The sequence below is a fragment of the Odontesthes bonariensis genome, chromosome 16 (genome assembly GCF_027942865.1).
Source record: "Odontesthes bonariensis isolate fOdoBon6 chromosome 16, fOdoBon6.hap1, whole genome shotgun sequence".
In the NCBI taxonomy this organism is placed as follows: domain Eukaryota; kingdom Metazoa; phylum Chordata; class Actinopteri; order Atheriniformes; family Atherinopsidae; genus Odontesthes; species Odontesthes bonariensis.
The window spans coordinates 3,259,886-3,282,655 of record NC_134521.1 but is presented as its reverse complement, the minus strand read 5'-3'; the positions used below and the strand labels follow the sequence as shown (position 1 = coordinate 3,282,655).

General features: G+C 39.7%; 1 protein-coding gene across 5 annotated transcripts in view; it reads left to right on the top strand.

Moving 5' to 3' along the window:
- Nucleotides 1–14,359, top strand: part of klf8 (Kruppel like factor 8) — a 106,804-nt gene extending 92,445 nt beyond the window's left edge. For all 5 annotated transcript variants that reach the window (XM_075487406.1, XM_075487404.1, XM_075487403.1 and 2 more), the window contains 4 exons: nt 404–638; nt 6,594–6,696; nt 12,089–12,228; nt 13,608–14,359. In XM_075487406.1, coding sequence (XP_075343521.1) covers nt 404–638; nt 6,594–6,696; nt 12,089–12,228; nt 13,608–13,789 — 660 coding nt within the window. In that variant the 3' untranslated portion in view covers nt 13,790–14,359. The remainder of the gene's footprint in view (nt 1–403; nt 639–6,593; nt 6,697–12,088; nt 12,229–13,607) is intronic.
- The last annotated feature ends 8,411 nt before the right edge of the window (nt 14,360–22,770 follow it).

Genomic DNA, 22,770 nt, shown 5'->3' with positions numbered 1-22,770 from the left:
TATTTTTTATTTTTATTTTTATTTTTATTTTTATTTTATTTTTATTTTTATTTTTATTTTTATTTTTATTTTTATTTTTATTTTATTCTATTTTATTTTTATTTTTATTTTATTCTATTTGCTTGTTTTTACTACTTTAATTGTTTTCATATATTTTACTGTATGCTGCTGCAACAAAACAATTTCCCAAATTGGGATTAATAAAGTATCTATCTATCTATCTATCTATCTATCTATCTATCTATCTATCTATCTATCTATCTATCTATCTATCTATCTATCTATCTATCTATCTATCTATCTATCTATCTATCTATCTATCTATCTATCTATCTATCTATCTATCTATCTATCTATCTATCTAGTCAGTTATGCTTCCACCTTCTTCTTCTTTCCCATCCAGGTCCTCTCTCCAGGCTCCATCTTAGCCACACAGGGTGCTGGGGGCCAGCAGATTCTCCATGTTATCCATACTATCCCCTCGGTCAGCATGCCCAGCAAGGTTGGCCAGCTGCAGACCATCCCTGTGGTGGTGCAGTCGCTGCCTGTTGTCTACACCACGATGGCTACCGACGGTGTCGCCACAGCAGCCATCACAGTGCCGCTCATAGGCAGCGACGGGCGTTCAGAAGGATCTGGTGAGTGTTACAACGAAAACAAAAAAGCACATCCACTTCTTTGTCACTGTGTCTGAACTCTATACCCCCTCGTAGTCTTCAGCTCTATCTAATGGTGCTCCCTGTCCCATTACAAAGTAATGTGTCGCACTTTGTTGGGCGCCTTCTTGAACCGTCTTTGTTCCACGTGTCCACACACTGGAAAAAATCTTACCAAGTCTTACCAAGTATATTTGTCTAATTTCTAGTCAAAATATCTCATTACACTTAATATAAGACACAACTGCCAAACAAGTACTATTTCAGCCAGATATAGGGACTTGTTTGAAGACAATACATCTGGAATATCTTGTTAAATGAAAAAGTCTTGAAAACAAATGGTTTTGAGTCACATATCATATGAAACAAGCTTTTTTTTTTACATTTGAAGAGGTTTTTAAGCTAATTTCAAGATCACTTTTATCTCAAAAGTCCTAAATATCACATCTTATTTCAAGAAATCTTAACAAGCCGATTTTCACTAGTTCCATTGGCAGATTTTTTTGCTTATTTCAAGCAAAAACGTCTTGTATTTGTTGTTTTTTTTTTTTTACTTATTTTTGGAGGGGCATTTTTTCCAGTGTACTGCTGCACCAAAAATATAGACCTTTTGAAAAACTGCCACTAACTATTTTAGATGGCAGATGCATGTTCACCTGTACGTGCAGAAAGTGACTTTTACAACAATGATGGACTTACACTGATGAAAGCCTCAGTACACCATGCTCTTGAAGAAAATGGGCACATGGTCTAGTGTATCTGTGATTGAAAACTTCCAGTTACTGTCACAACTTGCTTTGACCTAATGAGTGCAGACATATCTGATAACAATAGTACGTTGCTCCCGTTAGCAGAGTGACAATGATCGGGAGTTTATAGTTTCAGATACAGCACAGTGTTTTCAAATGTCACGACCACATTATAGTCGAGTGTCGACCGTCCAATCAAAGAAATTCGGTCTGACTTTTTGGCATTTGCTGTTCTTCCGCTCGTTTTTTTTCCCTTTACTACAGTTAATCTGCTTCCTGTTTTCATACGCCTGTCTAGCAAATGTGAAAACCTAATTGGAAAATCAAGTTTGAGATGCTTGCTGGTAGGGATGGGAATTGATAAGATTTTTACGATTCCAATTCCATTTTTGATTCTGCTTAACGATTCGGTTCTTTGTCGGTTCCCTTATCGATTCTCATTCGGAGAAAAAGGACAACAAACCGGTCGATCAGCATCAACTTTGTTTAGTTTAGAAGTAACACGAGTCATGACCTCACAAACCCAACAACGGTGAGGTCCACATTGGTCTATCATGGCCTGGGTAATTTAACTCTTCCTGCTCTGGTGAAAGGAGAAGCTGGAGGTAGAGGTGAACTGGGGGTAGTACCACCAGCCTCTGGCTCTGAGCCAGTCAGGCTCTGTCTCTCATGATTTCATCTAAATGTAATGCCTGAGAAGGCATTCATTTAACCTTAACCGTTACTAACAGCAGCTTTTACAATCAGGCAAATGGTGCTAACATGATAGGCAGTGTTAGTTAGTTAGTTACCTGCAGTGTTAGCCGAGGACATGCTAACGTTGCTAACGTTGCTGGGTTCAGATTCACCAACGTTAATCATTCATTCATAGTTATTGCATGTTGGTAGTATTTCCTCCCTTTGGTGAAATATTCCCTTTGCAAGTTGCCCTGTTGTCGTCTTTTTTAGGGATGTGTAACCAAACTTTCGAGCGTTTGTACCGCTTGGGCGCCATGTTTACTGTTGGCTGCTGGCTGCGCTGGACTCGCCACGCAACGTTGCGTGGTGACGTCATTCGCGCCCACTGGAATCGATAAGGGAATCCTTTGCAAAAATCGCCAAACGATTCCAAGGAATTGAAACACTGGGAACCGGTTCTCAACAAGAACCGGTTTTCGATTCCCATCCCTACTTGCTGGTGACCAGCATCAAGCTAGTTCACCCTGATCACCACATAAACCAGCTGAGGTAAAAAGCTCGACAAGCCAGACAGCTAATGACCAGAAATAAACTAAATACTGAGTAGATTAACTTAGTTACTTGCATTTGGTGATATCTATTAGCTAACCAACCTATTTTGTGCCGTATTTTTGCAGCTGCTGCATCAAACATGACACCCCCGTCCTTATATGACTCGCAAAGGTGGATATACATTACTGTAGACCAAAGCTTACCATTCAGAGACAGAATTGTCCACTCTTTCTCAACCCACATGAGTCTATTCACTATTTTTCAGAAAATGGCACGCCTTCTTCTGTGACCAATTATTTACGGTCCTTAAAACAAAATGAACAAAAATGTATAAAAATAAGCATTTTTTTGTTTTACAGTCGCTAAAATAAAAATAAAAATCTTCAGGTAACCGTTTATAAACGACACCCGAAGCCGACGATCACATGATCATACACGATCATAAATAATGCCACTGCAGCTGCACGTTGGTGTCACTCCCTCTACCACAAGCTCCTCTGCTGAGGCCTTCAGTGCCACCACAGTGTGAATTGAAGGCTTTTCTTTGTGTTTTTGCTGGAAAGAGCAGTGGACTAAATTATATGAAATTGAGCACTGCGAGGAAAGTGTTTAAAGCCAATGATTAAACAGCTTTTAACAACATGTTTTAGCCTTAAATGTCAGGAAATGTTGAAACAGGTTGTTTGCATAGAGGCAGTGGAACTGCCAGTCACTATTAAAATTTTAACAAAACAACAACAATACCCAGAAATTAGATAAAGATCTTTGACGACTACACTTCTTTCTTGTGAGTCTTTCTTCACTGCTGTTCTCTGTCTTCGTCTCAGATGATTACAGTCTGTCCCGTGAGAGCTGGTGTGTGTTTGTGGTTGGTGGCATATTAAACTTGCAGTCTGTCTGACTGTCTATCTTTGTCATTTTGGAAGCCCTCCACATGCTCCACATGATTGATGGTCCCGTTTAAATGAGGAAGCCGGTTCGGTCGGGGAATACTTTGTAAGGATGCGTAACTTTAAACAGAACGCACAGCTGTTTTCCTTTTCTGAGTTGAACTGGGTAAAACATTTACCTCAACTTGAACATGTACAAGTTCTATTCCTTGTATGGAATAGGGAAAAAAAGTGTGAAGAATTTAATGGTTCAATCTTTGAATGGGTCTCTGAAAATCAGAATTTGTCTGTCGTGATGTCCTTTTTTTTTTTTTAACCACTCCAGGCTGATTCACATTAAACTACAGTAATGAGGAGGTTAAAGGAAGTCTACTCCATCCTTGAGTAAACACAAAGGGAAGGCCCTCACCCCTTTGACAAACTGCAGTAAAGTCCCTTAGTTGAGAAAGTTTGGTTCACCTTGGCTTCTAATTCGAACCAGCACGGCCTCGACTCAGGAATGTAAACGATGGAGGCAGTGACATGGAAACTTCCCAAAGAGTCTGCAGTACACACACTGGTCAAAGATGGTCTCAGACTTTTTTGACTTCAACAGTGATGCGATGTGTTCCCGGATCAAAGTGTTGTTGTGGAAGAAATTGAACTTTTTCTTGTCTCAGTCTCAAAATATCTCTTCTACTTCCCTTCAGTTTGAAGCGTGGCTGTGATGACAGTGGGACTCTTAACATGAAATAACCATGAAAAATGTGATTATGCAATCAAATAAAATCAAAATTTGACTATATCATATTATCTATATTGCCAAAAGTATTCGCTCATCTGCCTTTACACGCATATGAACCAAAGTGACATCCCATTCTTAATCCATAGGGTTTAATATGTCGTCGGCCCACCCAGCTATAACAAAGAGGTCAGACACTGATGTTGGATGAGAAGGCCTGGCTCGCAGTCTCTGCTCTGATTCATTCCAAAGGTGTTCTATCAGGTCAGAACTCTGTGCAGGCCAGTCAAGTTCCTCCACACCAAACTCGCTCATGTCTTTATGGACCTTGCTTTGTGCACTGGTGCGCAGTCATGTTGGAACAGGAAGGGGCCGTCCCCAAACTTTGTTTCCACAAAGTTGGGAGTATGAAATTGAAATTACCCAGGCCATGATAGACCAATGTGGACCTCACCGTTGTTGGGTTTGTGAGGTCATGACTCGTGTTACTTCTAAACTAAACAAAGTTGATGCTAATCGAGCGGTTTGTTGTCCTTTTTTTCCAAATGAGAATCGATAAGGGAACCGATAAAGAACCGAATCGTTAAGCAGAATCGAAAATGGAATTGGAATCGTAAAAATCTTATCAGTTCCCATCCCTAGTCACGTCTACTGAGGAACACGAACGAGGCAGGCCGATGACTCGAATTCAGCTCCAAAGTTTGAGTTTTTTGTGATCCAGCAGCTTTCACAGCTTTTTTTGGCAGTTTACAAAATGACTTATTATTCAGTCTAAAGTATTGTAATCTAAAATCAGCATAGTGAATTGGGTCAAGTGGATTCTGAAGGCTGTCAGAGAAGTAGCTGCCTGTTCTCATAGCCTGTATAGAAATTGTGTTTTTCTGTGTATATTTTACAGCCCTGCACATTACACTGCAAAAAATAGGGGTCTTCAAACAAGATAAAAAACACTAAAACTAAGGGAAAAGGTACTCAAAACAAGTGAAAAAATCTGTCCATGCAGCAAGATAATTTGACTTGGCAAGATTTCTTAAATTAAGATTGTAGGAGTCTTGTTTCTAGATTTAACAAAGGCAGTTTTGTGAACAAACATTTGCTTAAAATCCAAGGAATAAAGTGTGTTTTCAGATATTTTCTGTGTGACTCTTGAATCGAGCATGTTGAGTTTGTTATTGAATCTTAAAACAAGATTTATTTTGATGAGACTTTGGAGGAGAAACGTAATTACATCTTATTTTAAGTGTTAATCGTCTCATTTTATGATTCCTCCCTGCCTGTTTGAGACAAAAAAAGTAAAGTTTTGCTTGATATAAGATTATACTGTTAAGCTGAAGACTTAAAATGAGAAATTAATTCTTAAAACAATAAAAAAAATATCTAGCACTTCTAAATGTAAGGTTTTTTTTCTTGGTAAGAACCAAATAATTTGCAGTGTACTAGGTGCAGAGAGAAAGGGAGTGAGATTGGGTGTATGATGTGAGGGTAGGAGGGTCAAGTAGGAAGGATGAGGAGGAGAGGGTGAGGGTGAGGGGTCGAAGAGAGATGAGATGGTCCGCTCTGCCTTTGAAAGAAGAAAGCTGCAATGGTGGAAGAAGGGAGGGGGGGCTTAATTGTCTCCAGAGACAAAGCACACCATTTTTTTTTGGTTTGTGACCCTCCCCACGTATACATAAACTCCACCCAAATTCCTTGCATCACCCCTCCAACCGCCCCACCCCTTCCTGCTCTGTTTGGGCTGGCTGGACTTTGGACAGTGTGGCTTCCACATTCCTGCAGATAGAGAAAGGCGGAGGCAACTTTTTGTTCGAATTCATTACGCTTTAAGATCAAACAACTAATCTTGCAGTCAGATACGTGCATTGTTTTCTTGTTCGTTCATGTTCTCGTTGCTGCTTCAGTCGTGGAAAACCAAAAAAATAAAACAGAGTGGACAAGAATTTCAACTTCTGAACTGCTTTCAGTAACAAAAAAAAGTCAAGAAAGGGGATCCAAAAGACAAATAACAGCTTGTTAAACCCTGAGGGCAACAGGCAGAGATTTTTTGATCGGCTCAAGAGGTTTTTGCTTCAGTTAATTGCTAATTAGCATCTATGAGTTCAGCATGTTTTTCATTAACATCTGTTCACATCGCTGTCCTCCTTCTTTGTAAACGTCTTTGAACAGACTAGAGACCGAAGCATGTTTAGAAACACTGAGAAAGATGCAGAAAGACTATTGTGGTCTATCGATCCATTAATTCTTCATCTCCACCTTCTATTTTCCTCTCTTTCTCTCTATTACACCTTCCATCCTCTCCATATTTTCCTTCACCTGCTCCCCCGCCATCCTTTCCTTTCCTTTTCTTTAGTTCGTATCAAGCCAGGCTCAACGTCTCCAGTGGAGTATCAGAGTGACAGCGATGCAGAGAGCGGCACAGAGTCTGGATCGGCCTCCCAAAGCCTCGACGCAGGGTGAGTCCGTGCTTCACACGCCGTGCAATCGGCCACACTTGCACGAGTTTATCTATAGGAAGTCGATGTCGGGGAAGGAAAATGACACATTCCTTGAGAACATTCCTGAAAAGAAGTGCGACACATTGAACAGATGCAGAAATGGATTTACTCTGGGTTTAAACCAGTGTGTGGCGAGCAGTTAGAATCCAAATAACTTATGATATAAGAAGCACGGAGAAGCTGTTTGGATGAACGATGCAGATCGTTTTATGTTTTGTTTGGCTCTAGTAAAATAAGGAAAAAAAAAAAAAACTTGTCAGAACTTTTGGAAAGATCAGAGTTTATTGAATGAAATCTGTTGTTATTGTTACAACACATACTTCACACCAGGGGTGGAGCAGTGATGGGCATAAAGGGCCATTTCACTGCATTTTTTGCATTTTGATCATCCTAAACTAGATCCTGTATGGAAACTAAAATAGTTACACTGCTCAAATCTGGAAGGAATTATTCTAAAGAGGGTACAGATTCATTAAAACCTTGTTTGGGATTTGTGAAACCTTTTTCTGATTTGTGAAAATGCAGAACAGGGCCATTTTACTGCATTTTTTTGCATTTTGATCACACTAAACAAGGTCCTGTATGGAAACTACAATAGTTACACTGCTCAAATCTGGATGGAATTATTCTAAAGAGGGTACAGAGTCTTTAAAACACATTTTATGATTTGTTAAAACTTTATTTGGTCATTGAAAATTCAAAAAGGTGAAATCATCTTGCTGTAAAAGTTCACTTTGTGTGGACATACATCTCTGAAAGGATTTTGGATTAAAACGCTAAATAAGCAGTTGTCACCTGTTTTTTGGCCAATTTTTGTTGACCTGTTTCTCCACTCTGACCACCTTTTTGCTCTTCTTACATGAACACATTCCTTCTCTGCTTCTGTCCAAATTATTATAGCCACTCGAGGGCATTGCTGCAGATACTCTCACACATAACTAATAATCGTAGAAAGGTTGATGTCACTTACTGATTCACTGATGTGTTTATGAGCCTTAAGTTACATTCAACCAGCATTGAGTAGCAGCATGTCAATCTCAACATAGTCTCATTCTAACACATACCATTTTAGTCTATATGGGACAATAATTCATAAAAGGTACCTCATGCTCTATTATTCTAAATTCAAAACTATCTATTAAGATAATTAAATCCTTAAAGCCCATTTTACACTAGTCAAAAACCTGCTGACATCTGGCTTTTGAGCTCAAAGGGTGTTTGATCGGCTCCACTAAGCGCATTCATATGACACTGGAAAAACAAATAAATATCGTGTTTGTCTGACAAAAAAGAGACTTTTGAAATACACAAAAACATTTTAGTCTGAATGAAATTGTATGAGAGCAAGCTTCTCAAAAGCTGACTAACGCATCCAGATACGAATGTCATCTCAAGGCACTTTAGATAAAAAAAGTCCAATTCAAGCCAATTGGAATTCAATTAATTGTAATCATAATTATTCATAAAATAATCCAATTCGTTCATATGTATACACTCAGCTAGACTCAAATGGGCCTCAAAATTGTGATTATGCTCCTTGCATACACACTGGGACGAGGGCAGCGCTCCATTTAAATAGCCCTGCCGAGCTGTCAAGACATAATTTATTAACCTGATTACCTCACAAAGTTTGATCATCATAAACACAGCCCATTGGATACATCAGAAGTATCAGAAGTGGTAACAGACTCGTCTGCTGGATAAAACGTCAACAACTACCGCTGGTTATGTGAAAACATTTGATTGGCTTATATTATCAAACTTGATACTTTTGGTGTGAAGACGGCATAGGAAAATGTTTTCTGAAAGTGACGATTCAAGTGAAAAGTTGAGTCATTTCCTTTCTTTTCGAAGCCAAAGCAGTCACACCCTACTGGTCCAATTAGCGGGCACCTCAAAACAATTAGCTGCAATTGCTTTGACACAGAAAACTACGTGTAGTTTAGCTTTTTTTTTATATACACTGCTTAGCAGCCATTATGGACTGCTTGGATAAACACCTAACAGTAGTTTTTTTATGGGAGGACAGTTTCCACAATACATAATCACAATATAGAATAGAAAAATATTTTATTCATCCCCCAATGAGGGAAATTCAAATTCGTCAACATTTTTTTTTTTTAATATTTACAATTATTGTATTAACAACAATAAAACAGCAATAATACTACTACTACTACTAACTAAATAATAATAAATGACTAGTTAATGACTACTAATATGTGCTCAATGAGAGAAAATAAATGTGAAAATCCATTTTGAGTTACGTATACTGCACCAGGGTGGCCGCGGGTCCTTAAAAAGTCGTAAATCAATTTTCCTGAATATAAGACCTTAAAAAGTATTAAATTGTCTTAAATTCAGATTGCAAGGGTCTTAAGTTTTTGTGTATTTTTCTTTTTGCTCTAAAGGAACAGTATTTTTTTTTAATATATTTACTTGATTTTATAAGCATTTATTCAAGGGACTTAAATGTTCTGAAAATATTGTAATAAATTTAATTTAGGACAGTGATGACATTTTTTGTGATCTTTTCACATGACACACATTTAGTCAATGTTCTTAAACCCAAACGTCATTTTATCATACTGTCAGCGTGTTTACTTGGAAATACTTGGTATTTCCATCGTACGTTTGGTCTAAAATTTAATTTAGAAGTGGTATTAAAAGGTCTTAGAAAGTCTTAAATTTAACTTGTTTATACCTGTATACATCCTGTGCACACAAAAGAGTCACTAGATCTCTGGGTCTATAAAGAAACAAAGCTTTTATTTTCCTTTAGGTGAACATTAAACTGATTTAAAATAAAAAAAATACTGAAGTTAGGCTTCTACTACTTCTACTTCTAGAAGTAGAAGCCATACATGGCTTGGAGAGAAAGCCTCACTTCTTCAGTGGCCAGTCGCAGTACTCCACTGTAAATCAGAAGTCGGTTAAACAGTTGACGGGACATAAATACCAAAATCTATGTGTGATGTCAGCTGACCGCATAGTCCATAATACAAGTCAGCAGGGGCAGCGAGAGAGAGGCTAATGCTCAGCACGCTTTATGGGAAATTTTGGTCTTTCTGATGGTCACCTCCCTCGCCTGCAGGCCCCTGACTAATTACATTACTGCAGTTCTGCCTTGACTCGATGCTTATATAACCTTATATAACCCTCTGTACAGCAGAACACACTGGAGACACCCAGACTCTAACACAGGAAGACAAGTGTGTGCACACACAGAGCGAGCGTGGAGGCTCAGCGCACACTCTGTAAACCAGGACATTCAGGACTCTGAACAACAGTTTGGACATTTTAAAGATTTTTTACTTTTAAGGCTGTAAGAGTCTTTCTGTCAAATACAAGACTTTAGTGTGTGTGTGTGTGTGTGTGTGTGTGTGTGTGTGAGTGTGTGATTGTCCAGTGTGTTTCTAAGTAAATCAGGACAGAGCGCCTGCCACACCCAGTGGGCGCAGCCGCCTTGCTTAACTGAATTTAAGGGCGTGGACGTTCATGGTTGGCTTAGCGCTGTAATCTGGTACGTGTGTGTTACAGAGACTGTTTAATAAGAACAAAGTATGTTTGTGGGTATTTTCATACGTGTGAAGAAGATTCTTTGTATGCTTTTGTTTGTGTGTGCGTGAGAGGGAGAGCGCTCGTGAGTCTGTGCTCATGTTGCTGGGTAGTGCTGTCCCAGAGCTGGGCTGTAAACAAGGTTATGTAATGCCGTCTGCTGTCACACCTCTCTGTAATGTGGATTGGGAGAGCTGTGGGTTGGGTTTTTTTCTTCCTTTTTTTTTAAATCAGCTTTATTTAAACTGGTCAGCATATATGAATCTCAGATATATCAAACCAGTGTGTGTCAGGTCTTTGAAAACTAAATCCTTTGGAAGAAACGTGACAAAAAGCAGAAAGAGGGCGATGCAGAAAAGAGTGGATACGCTCAGTTTCCTCGGGTTCTCTCTTGTTTGTGTGGGGAAGGAAAGGCAAAACAAGAAGGGAACGGTGAGGAGATATGACAGAGCCAGAGAGGGGAAAAGCAATGCTTACATGGGAGATGTTGCACAGCTCTGGTTAACACAAAGTGAAAGTCTGGCGCCCCCCGGTGGCCTGAGATGAACCCTTTTTGTTTAAAAACCAACTCCAGACTTAACATGGAGCTCGAATGACAAACAAGACTAAAAGTTACAACAAATTGACACAAGGAACAGGTGCATATTGCTTTTTTTAAGCTATATTACTGTTACCTCTTGTCTTCTCCATGCAGACAGACAGGGCTGGTCCACTAATGCCTCTAAGCAGTGTAAGAAGCTGCCACATTTCAGAGTTTGCTCTTTTTCTTACACCTAATCATGTTACTAGCCTGTTGCCACTTACCCTTAGCGGCTACAACGGGGGTTCCCCTGTCTGTTTCTCTTTTGGAACCCCTTTGCTTTGCCCTTCATATAGCTTTTCTGAGCTCACGTTTTTTCATGTAACAGTAAAATGTCTCACTTTCAACACTTTGGCATTTTTTCTTTGTTCTGTTGCGAACTAAATATTTTTCAAAGTCACTGCATTCGGGTTTTTTTTTATTTACATTGCACACAATGCCCTGGCCTTTTTTTGGGATTATATTGATGAGGAGGAGACCAGGTTTATTTGAACTTCTGACCTGAAATAGCTGATAAAAGTTAAGATAAGGATTCTCATTTGATTAATTCCAACTAGCTTTAACCTTGTAGCACCCACAGTTGCAGATATGCAACAAGCTTTTTATTTATTTACATTATTTATTTTTATTTATATTTTTATTTACATTACATTATTTGATTTTTTTTTAATTTACATACACTATTTATATTTAATATTTTTTTACATGACTTTTTATGTAAAAATGGGTGGGAATAAACCAATATTTTTGGTTTATTGGCAGTTCCATATCTGCAACTGTGGGTGCTACAAGGTTAAGTGTTGCATTTGAAGTTGGTGCTACTGGTTTTAATGTAATGATGATATATATCATTGTGGCAACAAAATAACATTCTTTGTTACCATACCTTCAAACATTAATAGACAATCTGCCAGCCACACTTATGTCTTTTTCTTAACCAATCAATGTCAGACTTAAGGACGCCAACATGTGTATCCAGGTATGTCCATTATATTACAGATGTGGCTCAAATGTATACAGAGTAACTAAAACCTGAACCTGAACTGTTAAAAAAAACACTGCAAGGTCAATATTGGTCTTTGAAGTATAATTATGTCTATTTAAAAAAGGCTAAACAAATGGGTTTTAGCAATAAAATAGGACAAGCACCAAGTATTTTTATCTTTATGTGTAGCCATCAGCATCGCTAACTCTTTTCTGTTTGTGTCTCAGGTCGGTCATGGACTTAGAACCCGTCGATCCTGATACACTAGACCTCAAGAGACGGCGGATCCACATGTGTGACTATGAAGGCTGCAAAAAAGTTTACACCAAGAGCTCCCACCTCAAAGCCCACAGGAGGATACACACAGGTGAGAGCAAAGTCGCTACAACACAGAAAAACCAGCCATCTGGGTGTTGGGTTAGGGTTAGAGGATTAAAGGAGCAGCTCAACTCCAAAGGAAACATTTCTGTAAATCACTAAATGCGCACTTTTTTTCTTTTTGGGTTTAACCATTCAGCCCTTAAAGAAGCGTAACTGTGGCCGGCTTTGCCTTTATCAGATCACACCCAGCAGACAGTAACGTTCCCTTAACCTCAACCAAATCTGTTGCCTTAACTGAAGCAAAACTCAACCACTGAGCCATTCAAATAATGATCAAATCGCTCACAGCAATGAACGCTTATGAGTAGGGATGGGAATCGAGAACCGGTTCTTGTTGAGAACCGGTTCCCTGTGTTTCAATTCCTTGGAATCGTTTGGCGATTTTTGCAAACGATTCCCTTATCGATTCCAGTGGGCGCCAACAGTAAACATGGCGCCCAAGCGGTACAAACGCTCGAAAGTTTGGTTACACATCCCTAAAAAAGACGACAACAGGGCAACTTGCAAAGTGAATATTTCACCAAAGGGAGGAAATACTACCAACATGCAATAACTATGAATGAATGTCGCGTTTTCGATCTGCTCCGGACTAACGTTGGTGAATCTGAACCCAGCAGCAGCAACGTTAGCAACGTTTCAACGTTAGCAACATTGGCAGCGTTTCAACGTTAGCAACGTTTCAACGTTAGCAACGTTAGCAACATTAGCAGCGTTTCAACGTTAGCAACGTTAGCAACAGTAGCTTCAACGTTAGCAACATTAGCAGCGTTTCAACGTTAGCAACATTAGCTTCAACGTTAGCAACATTTCAACGCTAGCAACGTTAGCATATCCTCGGCTAACACTGCAGGTAACTAACTAACAAACACTGCCTATCATGTTAGCGCCATTTGCCTGATTGTAAAAGCTGCTGTTAGTAACGGTTAAGGTTAAATGAATGCCTTCTCAGGCATTACATTTAGATGAAATCATGAGAGACAGAGCCTGACTGGCTCAGAGCCAGAGGCTGGTGGTACTACCCCCAGTTCACCTCTACCTCCAGCTTCTCCTTTCACCAGAGCAGGAAGAGTTAAATTACCCAGGCCAGGATAGACCAATGTGGACCTCACCGTTGTTGGGTTTGTGAGGTCATGACTCGTGTTACTTCTAAACTAAACAAAGTTGATGCTAATCGACCGGTTTGTTGTCCTTTTTCTCCAAATGAGAATCGATAAGGGAACCGACAAAGAACCGAATCGTTAAGCAGAATCGAAAATGGAGTTGTAATCGTGAAAAATCTCGTAAATTCCCATCCCTACTTATGAGGCACATGTTAAATGCTCATTTACAGGATTGTATCCAACAGTAACGCTGTTGTCCTTGCAGGAGAGAAGCCCTACCACTGCACCTGGGAGGGCTGCACCTGGCGCTTCGCCCGCTCTGACGAGCTCACCCGACACTTCCGCAAGCACACAGGAATCAAACCTTTCCGCTGTACTGAGTGCGACCGCTCCTTCTCCCGCTCCGACCACCTTTCCCTGCACCGCCGTCGCCACGTGATGATGTGAAATGCCCCTTTAACCAACACCTTGATTTCTCAAAGTCCCTCACAGCACATTTTCCCCCTTCACCCATCACATAGGCCTCTGCTGCGTCCTGTTGCCCTCCTCACTCCAGCAGATGAAAAAAAAAAAGGACACGTCTTCCTTGTCTTCATCTTGAAATCACTGGATAATCGGGAACTCGTCTGTGTGTTTGTGTACATGCATGGTGGAAGTAATAATCATCTTCACCGTCCGCCCCAAACTAATTTCTTTCACCACGATCCTGGACTGAATTCTGAAAGTGATGGATGGACCGAAGGGACGCTCATCCATCCATTACACGCATCCATCCATCCGGACAGCCATCCTTCCACCCAAGGGAGAGGAGGAGGAAGAGGGGACACAAAGAGAAATGACATGTGTACTGTTCTTAAACTCTTAAACGTAACTCGGATGTCACTTCAGCTGCTCGTTTCTTTTTTTTTTTTTTAACAGTTTAAATTCTGTACATATCCAGAGAATTGCAAACCTCCAAAATAAATGTGACTTTTTATTCGAAACAAAAAGGTGACTCCCAAGGAGACCCCCCCCCCCCCCCCCCCCCTTGTAGTCATTTTCCACCACAAGAACATTTCCAGGAACCCAGAAACCTGCTCAGGAACGCAAGAACTTGACATCTCTTTCTGACTTTATCCTTTTGATCTGTGATCAAACGGCAGGTAAGATAACTGTCAAAGTCCCAGAAAGTTTGTGCCACTCACACATCAGTACCAGAAGAGGTACAACACTTAAGTCAATGTCTTCCTATCGGACATTTAGAACGAGTTTAAACAATTAAAAAATTTACATATATATATATATATGTGTGTATATATATATGTATGTGCTTCTGGGTATATACATATACATACATATATGACTGACACATATATATGTATATACATATATATATATATATATATATATATATATATATACATACATTGTACATTTTTCAAGAACTGAAACTCCTACTCTGGCCACTCATATGTGGAAAATTACAATTACAAATATTATGCCTACTTTTAAGTGACATCATAGCTAAACATTTACTTCTTTTAAATGCGTAATAGTGGGGACAATATTCAGATTTCTCTGTATACAGAGGAGACGAACACGGGAATGAACGAGCAGAACTTGTAGTTCCTGGGGTTGCTCGGCTCCTGGTACTTTTTTTGGAAAAAGGGTCTAAAATCACAAAAAAAAACCTGACACATCTTTTGTTTTTACCATAGTGTGCATATCAGTGTGTGACTCTGTATGTGTGCTTGCATGCAGTGATTTTTATTTTTTTCCCAGCAGCTGAAGTGACATCAGTCACATCACCCAGCCCACTCCTTCCCGGGTACACGGAGCTACAAGACTGTGAACTTTCTACACTTAATTTGTTTTCAGTGTATCAATCGCATTTTTTGTGTTGCCTCCCTGCATACACACACCTTTCTGATTCTTCTTCAATAACAGTATTTGCTTTGTGTGTGTCGTTCGTGTTTTATGAAAAAAGGCCTTCAGTTGACTTTGAAAAAAAAGAAAAAAAGAAATTGCTCGGTTTGCCGCTCTGAACAGAACAGGTGAACATAATTTTTTTTTTTTTTTTAAAGAAGAAAAATAAATCTTTTTGTTTTTGAGGCTGTGAAAAAGACGGGGAGGAGGGGGGGGGGGGGGGGGGGGGGGTGCACAAATAGCATGAGGCATAACATTCTCAAGCAGGGGAAGATTTCTGAGTGTGTGTATTTGTTTGTTTGTGTGTGTGTGTGTGTGTGTGTGTGTGCCTGTGGGTGAGTGCACGTTTGGAGATAAACACATAAACGGAATAGGAGATTTTTACGAGTGTGTGTTCCGGGCACTTGTTCTTTTACCTCTTGCCCGTTGAGCCTTAATAACTGAAGTCAATCTGTAAGGGCGAAACCAGAACCGCTGAGAGACGACGTCAGGCCAAAGATGAGCTCCAAAAAAAAAGTCTTTGGCTGCATGAGAATATTCCAACATAGTGCCCTCCTATGAGCTACTTTTACTTTTTTTGTGTGTGTAAAAGCCATTTTGCACCAGTTCCAATGTTGCAAATGTCATAAGACGAGCAGGGCTGTGCACACGGCTGCCGCTTAAAGCCGGAGTGGGCTACAGGTCGTCTGTCAGAGGTTCTGGGAGAAACCAGGCACTGTGTCGGGCTGCCAGGGTCCATCACGTCTGGGGTTTAAACCACGAGGAAACTAATCGCTCTCCTCATTAGCATTTCTGCCACACTGGGGGGGTCAATTCTATTTCTAACTAACTTCCATGAAATACTAACGGGAGAACCTTGTTTTTTTTTGTTTTTAAACCATCTAAGATCTAACTTTCGGGATATAATTGACCCCCCCCCCTGGCCCTGCTCTCTAACCCACAGTATCCAGTGGGCTGTTTTTCAGCTTCCCACTGGGGCTAAACTCGATTATGCAACAAAAACGCAGACCTCGCTCCAAAGCGCTGTTCTGGACTTAGTAGTAGAGCACTAGTCGGTAGTTGGATTCACACAGGTTGTCACAAGACTTAAAAGGGGAAGTCGGAGTGTGCAGAAGCCACTCCTGCAACTGCTGCCTGATCCTGATTTTACGAACAAAGAACAAGGCATTTCAGAACCAGTTCGAGTTGTCGACATTTCAAAAGCTCGAAATCGAGAGTAAAACGTGGATAACTGAGACGAATGTGAACTGAGCATATGACTTGAAGAGGGCAGATTGTCGTTGGGTCTGCACACTGCAGCAACAACAACAAAAAAAATGAAATCCAAGCAGAGTCACTGAACCTATTTTTAAATTTTACTCCCTTTTTCTTTCTTTTTTTTTTAATATTGCATTATTGAGATCAGCTTTTGTTCCTAGAAAAAGTCAAAGTCAGGTGTAGTTGGGTGTAAAATTATTTTTTTTACTTTTCTCATCAAGAAAAACTTTGTTAAAAATCTTCAGTCACTTGTTTGGAGGGATTTTCTTCATTTTTTGGCAGTGCAGAGCAATGCAATGTTCCCGTTTCTCTTCACACCCCTATCTGCTTCAAGTAAGAAAAAAAAGTTACTAAGCACATCTTTCTAGAAGAGTATATGCATATGATTGCAAATTTCTTTCTTTTGTAAACTGTTGATAAAGACATTAAGGACAAATGATTAAAATAAATCCATGTACATAAATGTAAATAATCAAAAAGTGCAGAGTAAATGTAACGGGTGAATTTCTATTTTTAACACAGACTAGATAATGTGAAAAAATCTTTCTCTTTTTCCTCTGTTGGTTTGATGAAATGTGTTTCATCTTGTGTATTTTTTTTTGTCAAATCTAATACATTTGTTTCGTAGTTTCTCAAAAATGGTCCCACTTGTGTTGTGCACACTTGTGTTGCATGGAGAATAGCCTTCTTGTTTTCTTATAGTGATGTTGGTGAGCATGTCAGTGTGTGTGAGACAGTGGGAGGGAGGCTCTTTATCACTGATGACAGGGGGAGGGCGGGGGGGGACTCCAACTTTCATTGATAGATTTTATTGAAAATAATTAACAGGGGCTTTTTTTATGATACCAGAGCTTCATATTTTATCATTGGACCCGATTAAATATACATCACCTAAAAAAAAAAAAGGATCAGCCAACCTTCAGGTGCAGTCTGGCTACTTTAAATGGCTAAAAAAAAAAGAAACCGGTATACTAATATTGATTTCAGAGGATGGCTGAGAATTTCCCAAATAAAATATTAATGAAATAATAAAAAAATTTAAAAAAAATGCTAGTATGTTTTTTTCCTATTTAGGAAACAAAGACATTGAAAAAAAAGAAAAGAAAACAAACTGTCGCATAATTAGAGAACAGAAAAAAACATAAATGCCAACAACGCAGATTTACTAAAGCTAGCAAGGAGCAAAGTGGATTTTTACTGCATAGATTTGTTAAATCCCGGCTTGAAATAGCTACATTGGTCTGAAGCACTAAAACTTTTGTAGTTTCACAAAGCAAATTGTACAATTATTCCATTTTCTTTGCTCTGTTTCCTACACGGTTGCAGCTTATGTTTCGATCTCCATACGTCTCCATGCATGTACCTTCGTTACGAAGTTAGCTTACCATGTCGCTGATCATTTAGCCGTAAACACTTACAACAAGGCAGTAATGTCATACATCTGACTGAATCGAATTGAATTGATTAATCCATACATCCTTAAACAGGAGTTGGCCTGAAAGTCCTCCAGATTAATGTTTTCTAAAATAAATTCCCTACTTTTCTACTGCGAATGGTTAAGGTTAGACGGTAAAAGTACATGGTTACCTTTGGAATTAATAAACATAGTTCAGTCCAGTTTTTTTTACAAATGATCTGGTTACACAGTTCTAGATGTCTATATGCTATATGTCACATCCCAGAGTGGACAAACTTACTTAATACATATTTTCTAGTGAGACTGGTCGCTGGTTTTGTTTTCTCGCCTCTGCCCGAGGAGCTCTGGAGCTGAATGAAAGTGCGTTTGTGTTGCTCACAGCACTGAATCTAGTTTCTCAATAGGACAGGATGATTAAATCCACATCAAAAGAACAATTCAATACAATTCAAGTATATTGTGACTGATCAGAGGTTTCATACAGATATATCAAAACTGTCCTTATAGTTACATCCCACTGGAGGCTTGTAAGAAAACAGATGAACTGATCCTTTAAAAATATTTGCATACATCTCGAAGGATATGAGTCCATTTTCATTATTTCTTGGAACTTTTACCTCATGAAGGGTGTCTTTTTGGAACAGAAATTTGGTCCGCTGCTTTCCAAGCACACTGATGGTGACGATCATAGCTGCTCTGTTGCACTTCCATCCAGCCACACACTGAAACCTGCAGCCACACACTGAAACCTGCAGCCACACACTGAAACCTGCAGCCACACACTGAAACCTGCAGCCACATACTGAAACCTGCAGCCACATACTGAAACCTGCAGCCACACACTGAAACCTGCAGCCACATACTGAAACCTGCAGCCACATACTGAAACCTGCAGCCACATACAGAAACCTGCAGCCACACGCTGAAACCTGCAGCCACATACTGAAACCTGCAGCCACATACTGAAACCTGCAGCCACATACAGAAACCTGCAGCCACACACTGAAACCTGCAGCCACATACAGAAACCTGCAGCCACACGCTGAAACCTGCAGCCACATACTGAAACCTGCAGCCACATACAGAAACCTGCAGCCACACACTGAAACCTGCAGCCACATACTGAAACCTGCAGCCACATGCTGAAACCTGCAGCCACACGCTGAAACCTGCAGCCACACACTGAAACCTGCAGCCACATACTGAAACCTGCAGCCACACACTGAAACCTGCAGCCACATACAGAAACCTGCAGCCACACACTGAAACCTGCAGCCACATACTGAAACCTGCAGCCACATACTGAAACCTGCAGCCACATACTGAAACCTGCAGCCACATACTGAAACCTGCAGCCACACACTGAAACCTGCAGCCACACACTGAAACCTGCAGCCACACACTGAAACCTGCAGCCACATACAGAAACCTGCAGCCACACGCTGAAACCTGCAGCCACATACTGAAACCTGCAGCCACACACTGAAACCTGCAGCCACACACTCAAACCTGCAGCCACATACTGAAACCTGCAGCCACATACTGAAACCTGCAGCCACACACTGAAACCTGCAGCCACATACTGAAACCTGCAGCCACATACTGAAACCTGCAGCCACACGCTGAAACCTGCAGCCACACGCTGAAACCTGCAGCCACACGCTGAAACCTGCAGCCACACGCTGAAACCTGCAGCCACACGCTGAAACCTGCAGCCACACACTGAAACCTGCAGCCACATACTGAAACCTGCAGCCACACGCTGAAACCTGCAGCCACACGCTGAAACCTGCAGCCACACACTGAAACCTGCAGCCACATACTGAAACCTGCAGCCACATACTGAAACCTGCAGCCACACGCTGAAACCTGCAGCCACACAGAGGACGGTCAGTCAGCTGCTGAGCCTGCTGACAAAATCTTTCTGCTGGTGTGGAATTATTTTTAAAAACCGAGGCAAATGTACGTTTTCGTTTTTTATTCTCGCTTCCGATTGTTCTTATTGCAGCCAACCTAAGCTTGCTTTCTTCAGTATTCCTTTGAAGCTCAACTACACGTGTAACAGCAGGAACGGTCATCTGTAAAACAGACTTTTATCCCGGCTCAGACCTGAACGGGACAGAGTTCATGTCTGAGGGTCAAATCGCTGACTGCGTCCCTCTGTGTGCGAGTGCCTCGACTCACTTCTGCAGATCCAAAACTTTAGGTATTTTTTTTATTGAATGCAGTAATTCATGGGCCAGTACTATATTTACTCAGTGCAATGCAGTTATCAGAATAATACATTTAATATTTTTTCCTCTTTTCTTTTTTTTGTATTTGTACAGAACAAATGTGTAAAGATCAGTGAGGAAAACGTGAGCTTTTGATACTGTGACTCATAGTGTTTAAAAGTCGGTTTCTCTGTACAGTTGTGATTATTTCCTCCCTCCCTTCCTTCTTCTTTTATAGAATAAAATATGTTTTTGGTGCAATTTAACGCCTGCTGTCTCTGTTGTTTATTACATTCTATAGTTTCTCAATGGGACAGGATGATTAAATCCACATCGAAAGAATAATTAGATCGATTAGACAGAAAAGGCAGGGATGAGTGGCTATGATTCATAAACTATACTGCAGTCAAAACTGCTATGTCGAAAGACACAATAATCTGAAATGAAAGTAGCAGGGACACAACAAATGGGGGCCATGTGAGACTGAGCAGCTGAGTGTATACAATAATAAGCAGTGATGTCAGCTGAGACAAAGTTTGTGTATGGCTGTAAAACCTCTATATACTGTATCGCTAAGCATTAATGGTGCCTTTACAGATTCGTAGGCTTACTGATGCCATGTGCTAAAATGGACCTACGTTAGTACTGACGCTGCACTGCAAAAAGCCAGCTATCAGAAACAAGAAAAAAAAGTACAAAAATTAGGTGTAATTTGCTTAAAAAAAGCTAAATTATCTGCCACTGGAACAAGAAAATGTGGCTTGTCAAGATTTTTCAAAACAAGTAAAAATATTTAATCTCAATTAACCCACAAATACCTTAGAATTAGTGTATTTTAACTAATAACAAGTATATTTTTCTTGATTCTAATTAAATACACGTGGCCTATTTTCTCAATATATTGAAAAATATTCTTGAATTCAGTAAATGCTAGAGCCATTATCTTGACATAGTGGTATGCACTAAGGCCTTATATTTCTTGAAACCAGCTTGGAAACTGTTGATATTCCAGCTTCAAGCATGAACTTACTCAAAACAGGTCATAACATCTCAGTAACAAGCTGTAATATCTTATTTAGATGATTAAGGACAGAAACACTTAAAACAAGTGAAGCAGTCTAACATAAAAACTGCTTACTAAGAAGAACTATCTTATCGGACAAAAAATAAGCATATATCCCTTTGATCTAAGATATTTCTTTTTACATAGATCTCACAAACAAATGCTAGAAACTAAATAAAATGGTCACTAAAATAATGCATCCTTGAGGGAAAAAAAGAAGTGTTTTTGCATAATATAATATTTAAAAAATGTGCTGAGCCAGGGGGTGCCGAGCTGTCTCACGGTGGGGCCTTGGCACCACTAAAAACACCCTAGCCACGCCCCTGGTGTCAACAGTGTGACCAATCTGAATCACGAGGTGGTATTAAAGTCGTAAATATTCAACATAGTATAAATCAGCCCTTTTTCTTGTGACATAACCGAATGACCCTTTCACAAATGGATCTCTAAATATGAATACGTTTCAGTTTTATGCTCCTAACATCTGGAACAGTCTTCCAGAAGATGTGAGACAGGCCTCAACTCTGACCATGTTTAAATCCAGGCTGAAAATAGTTCTATTTAGCTGTTCATATGACACCTGAAAGTATTTTATCTGCACTCTTCACTTTTAAATTAATTCATTAATGATTATTTTTAATGGTTTTTTAAATTATGTTAATTATTTTTATTATTATTATTATTATTTATTTATTTTTATTTATTTTTTATTTTTTAATGATTTTATTGCCTTGTGTGATTTTATGTAGCTGTGAAGCACTTTGAATTGCCTTGTGTATGAATTGTGCTCTATAAATAAAATTGCCTTGCCTTGAATAGTTGTATTTAGCACTAGAAGCTTTGTAATTAGGGAAGTGTTGGCTTTAAAGATGATAATTCATTGCTGACATAGCAGTAATGAAGTATGAATATACATATAAATGTATGACAACAGCATAAGAAGAGTATACTGACAGTCCAGGTGCATTTGCAGTCTGAGATATCTGCCACAAGAGGGTGCACAGTGACAGCAAATGGGGGGGGTGAGCTTACATCTGTACATGTACAAAACGTGGATTAGCCCTTTTAAAAGTTGCCAAACCTTTTGTTAAATGTGCAAAGAAACAGTTAGCTAGGCTCCGTCGTTAATGAATACATTTGCTCTTCAAATAGAACAAGAACTTTAAAGATCTCTCTTGGTTAATATATAAAAAAACTCACGGCATAAAGTGCATGTCACACGCAGTAAAAAGCTCTTGTCGTATGTGTGTGCCGTCTGTGAATGGAACTCTGTCTTTGCCGTTTAACCTAAATGGGTTTATTGGCCGCATGCAGTCACGATCAGGCCAATCATTAACACACCCAGCGTCAGTTGTTGGATACATGCAGATGGAGTGTGAGGCACACACTGTGCCATATAAGAGCAATAAAAGGAAAAATAAACTGGCTTCTTAGGGATTTGTCTGCATGCATTCCAGTGTCAGGTCACTATGAAACATTGCTGTTCATTGTCATCTAGCTGATGGGTTTTTGGGGGCAAAACAAATCCGTTCCACGTGTCTGTTTTAAGTATTTCATTGCATGCATATAGGGG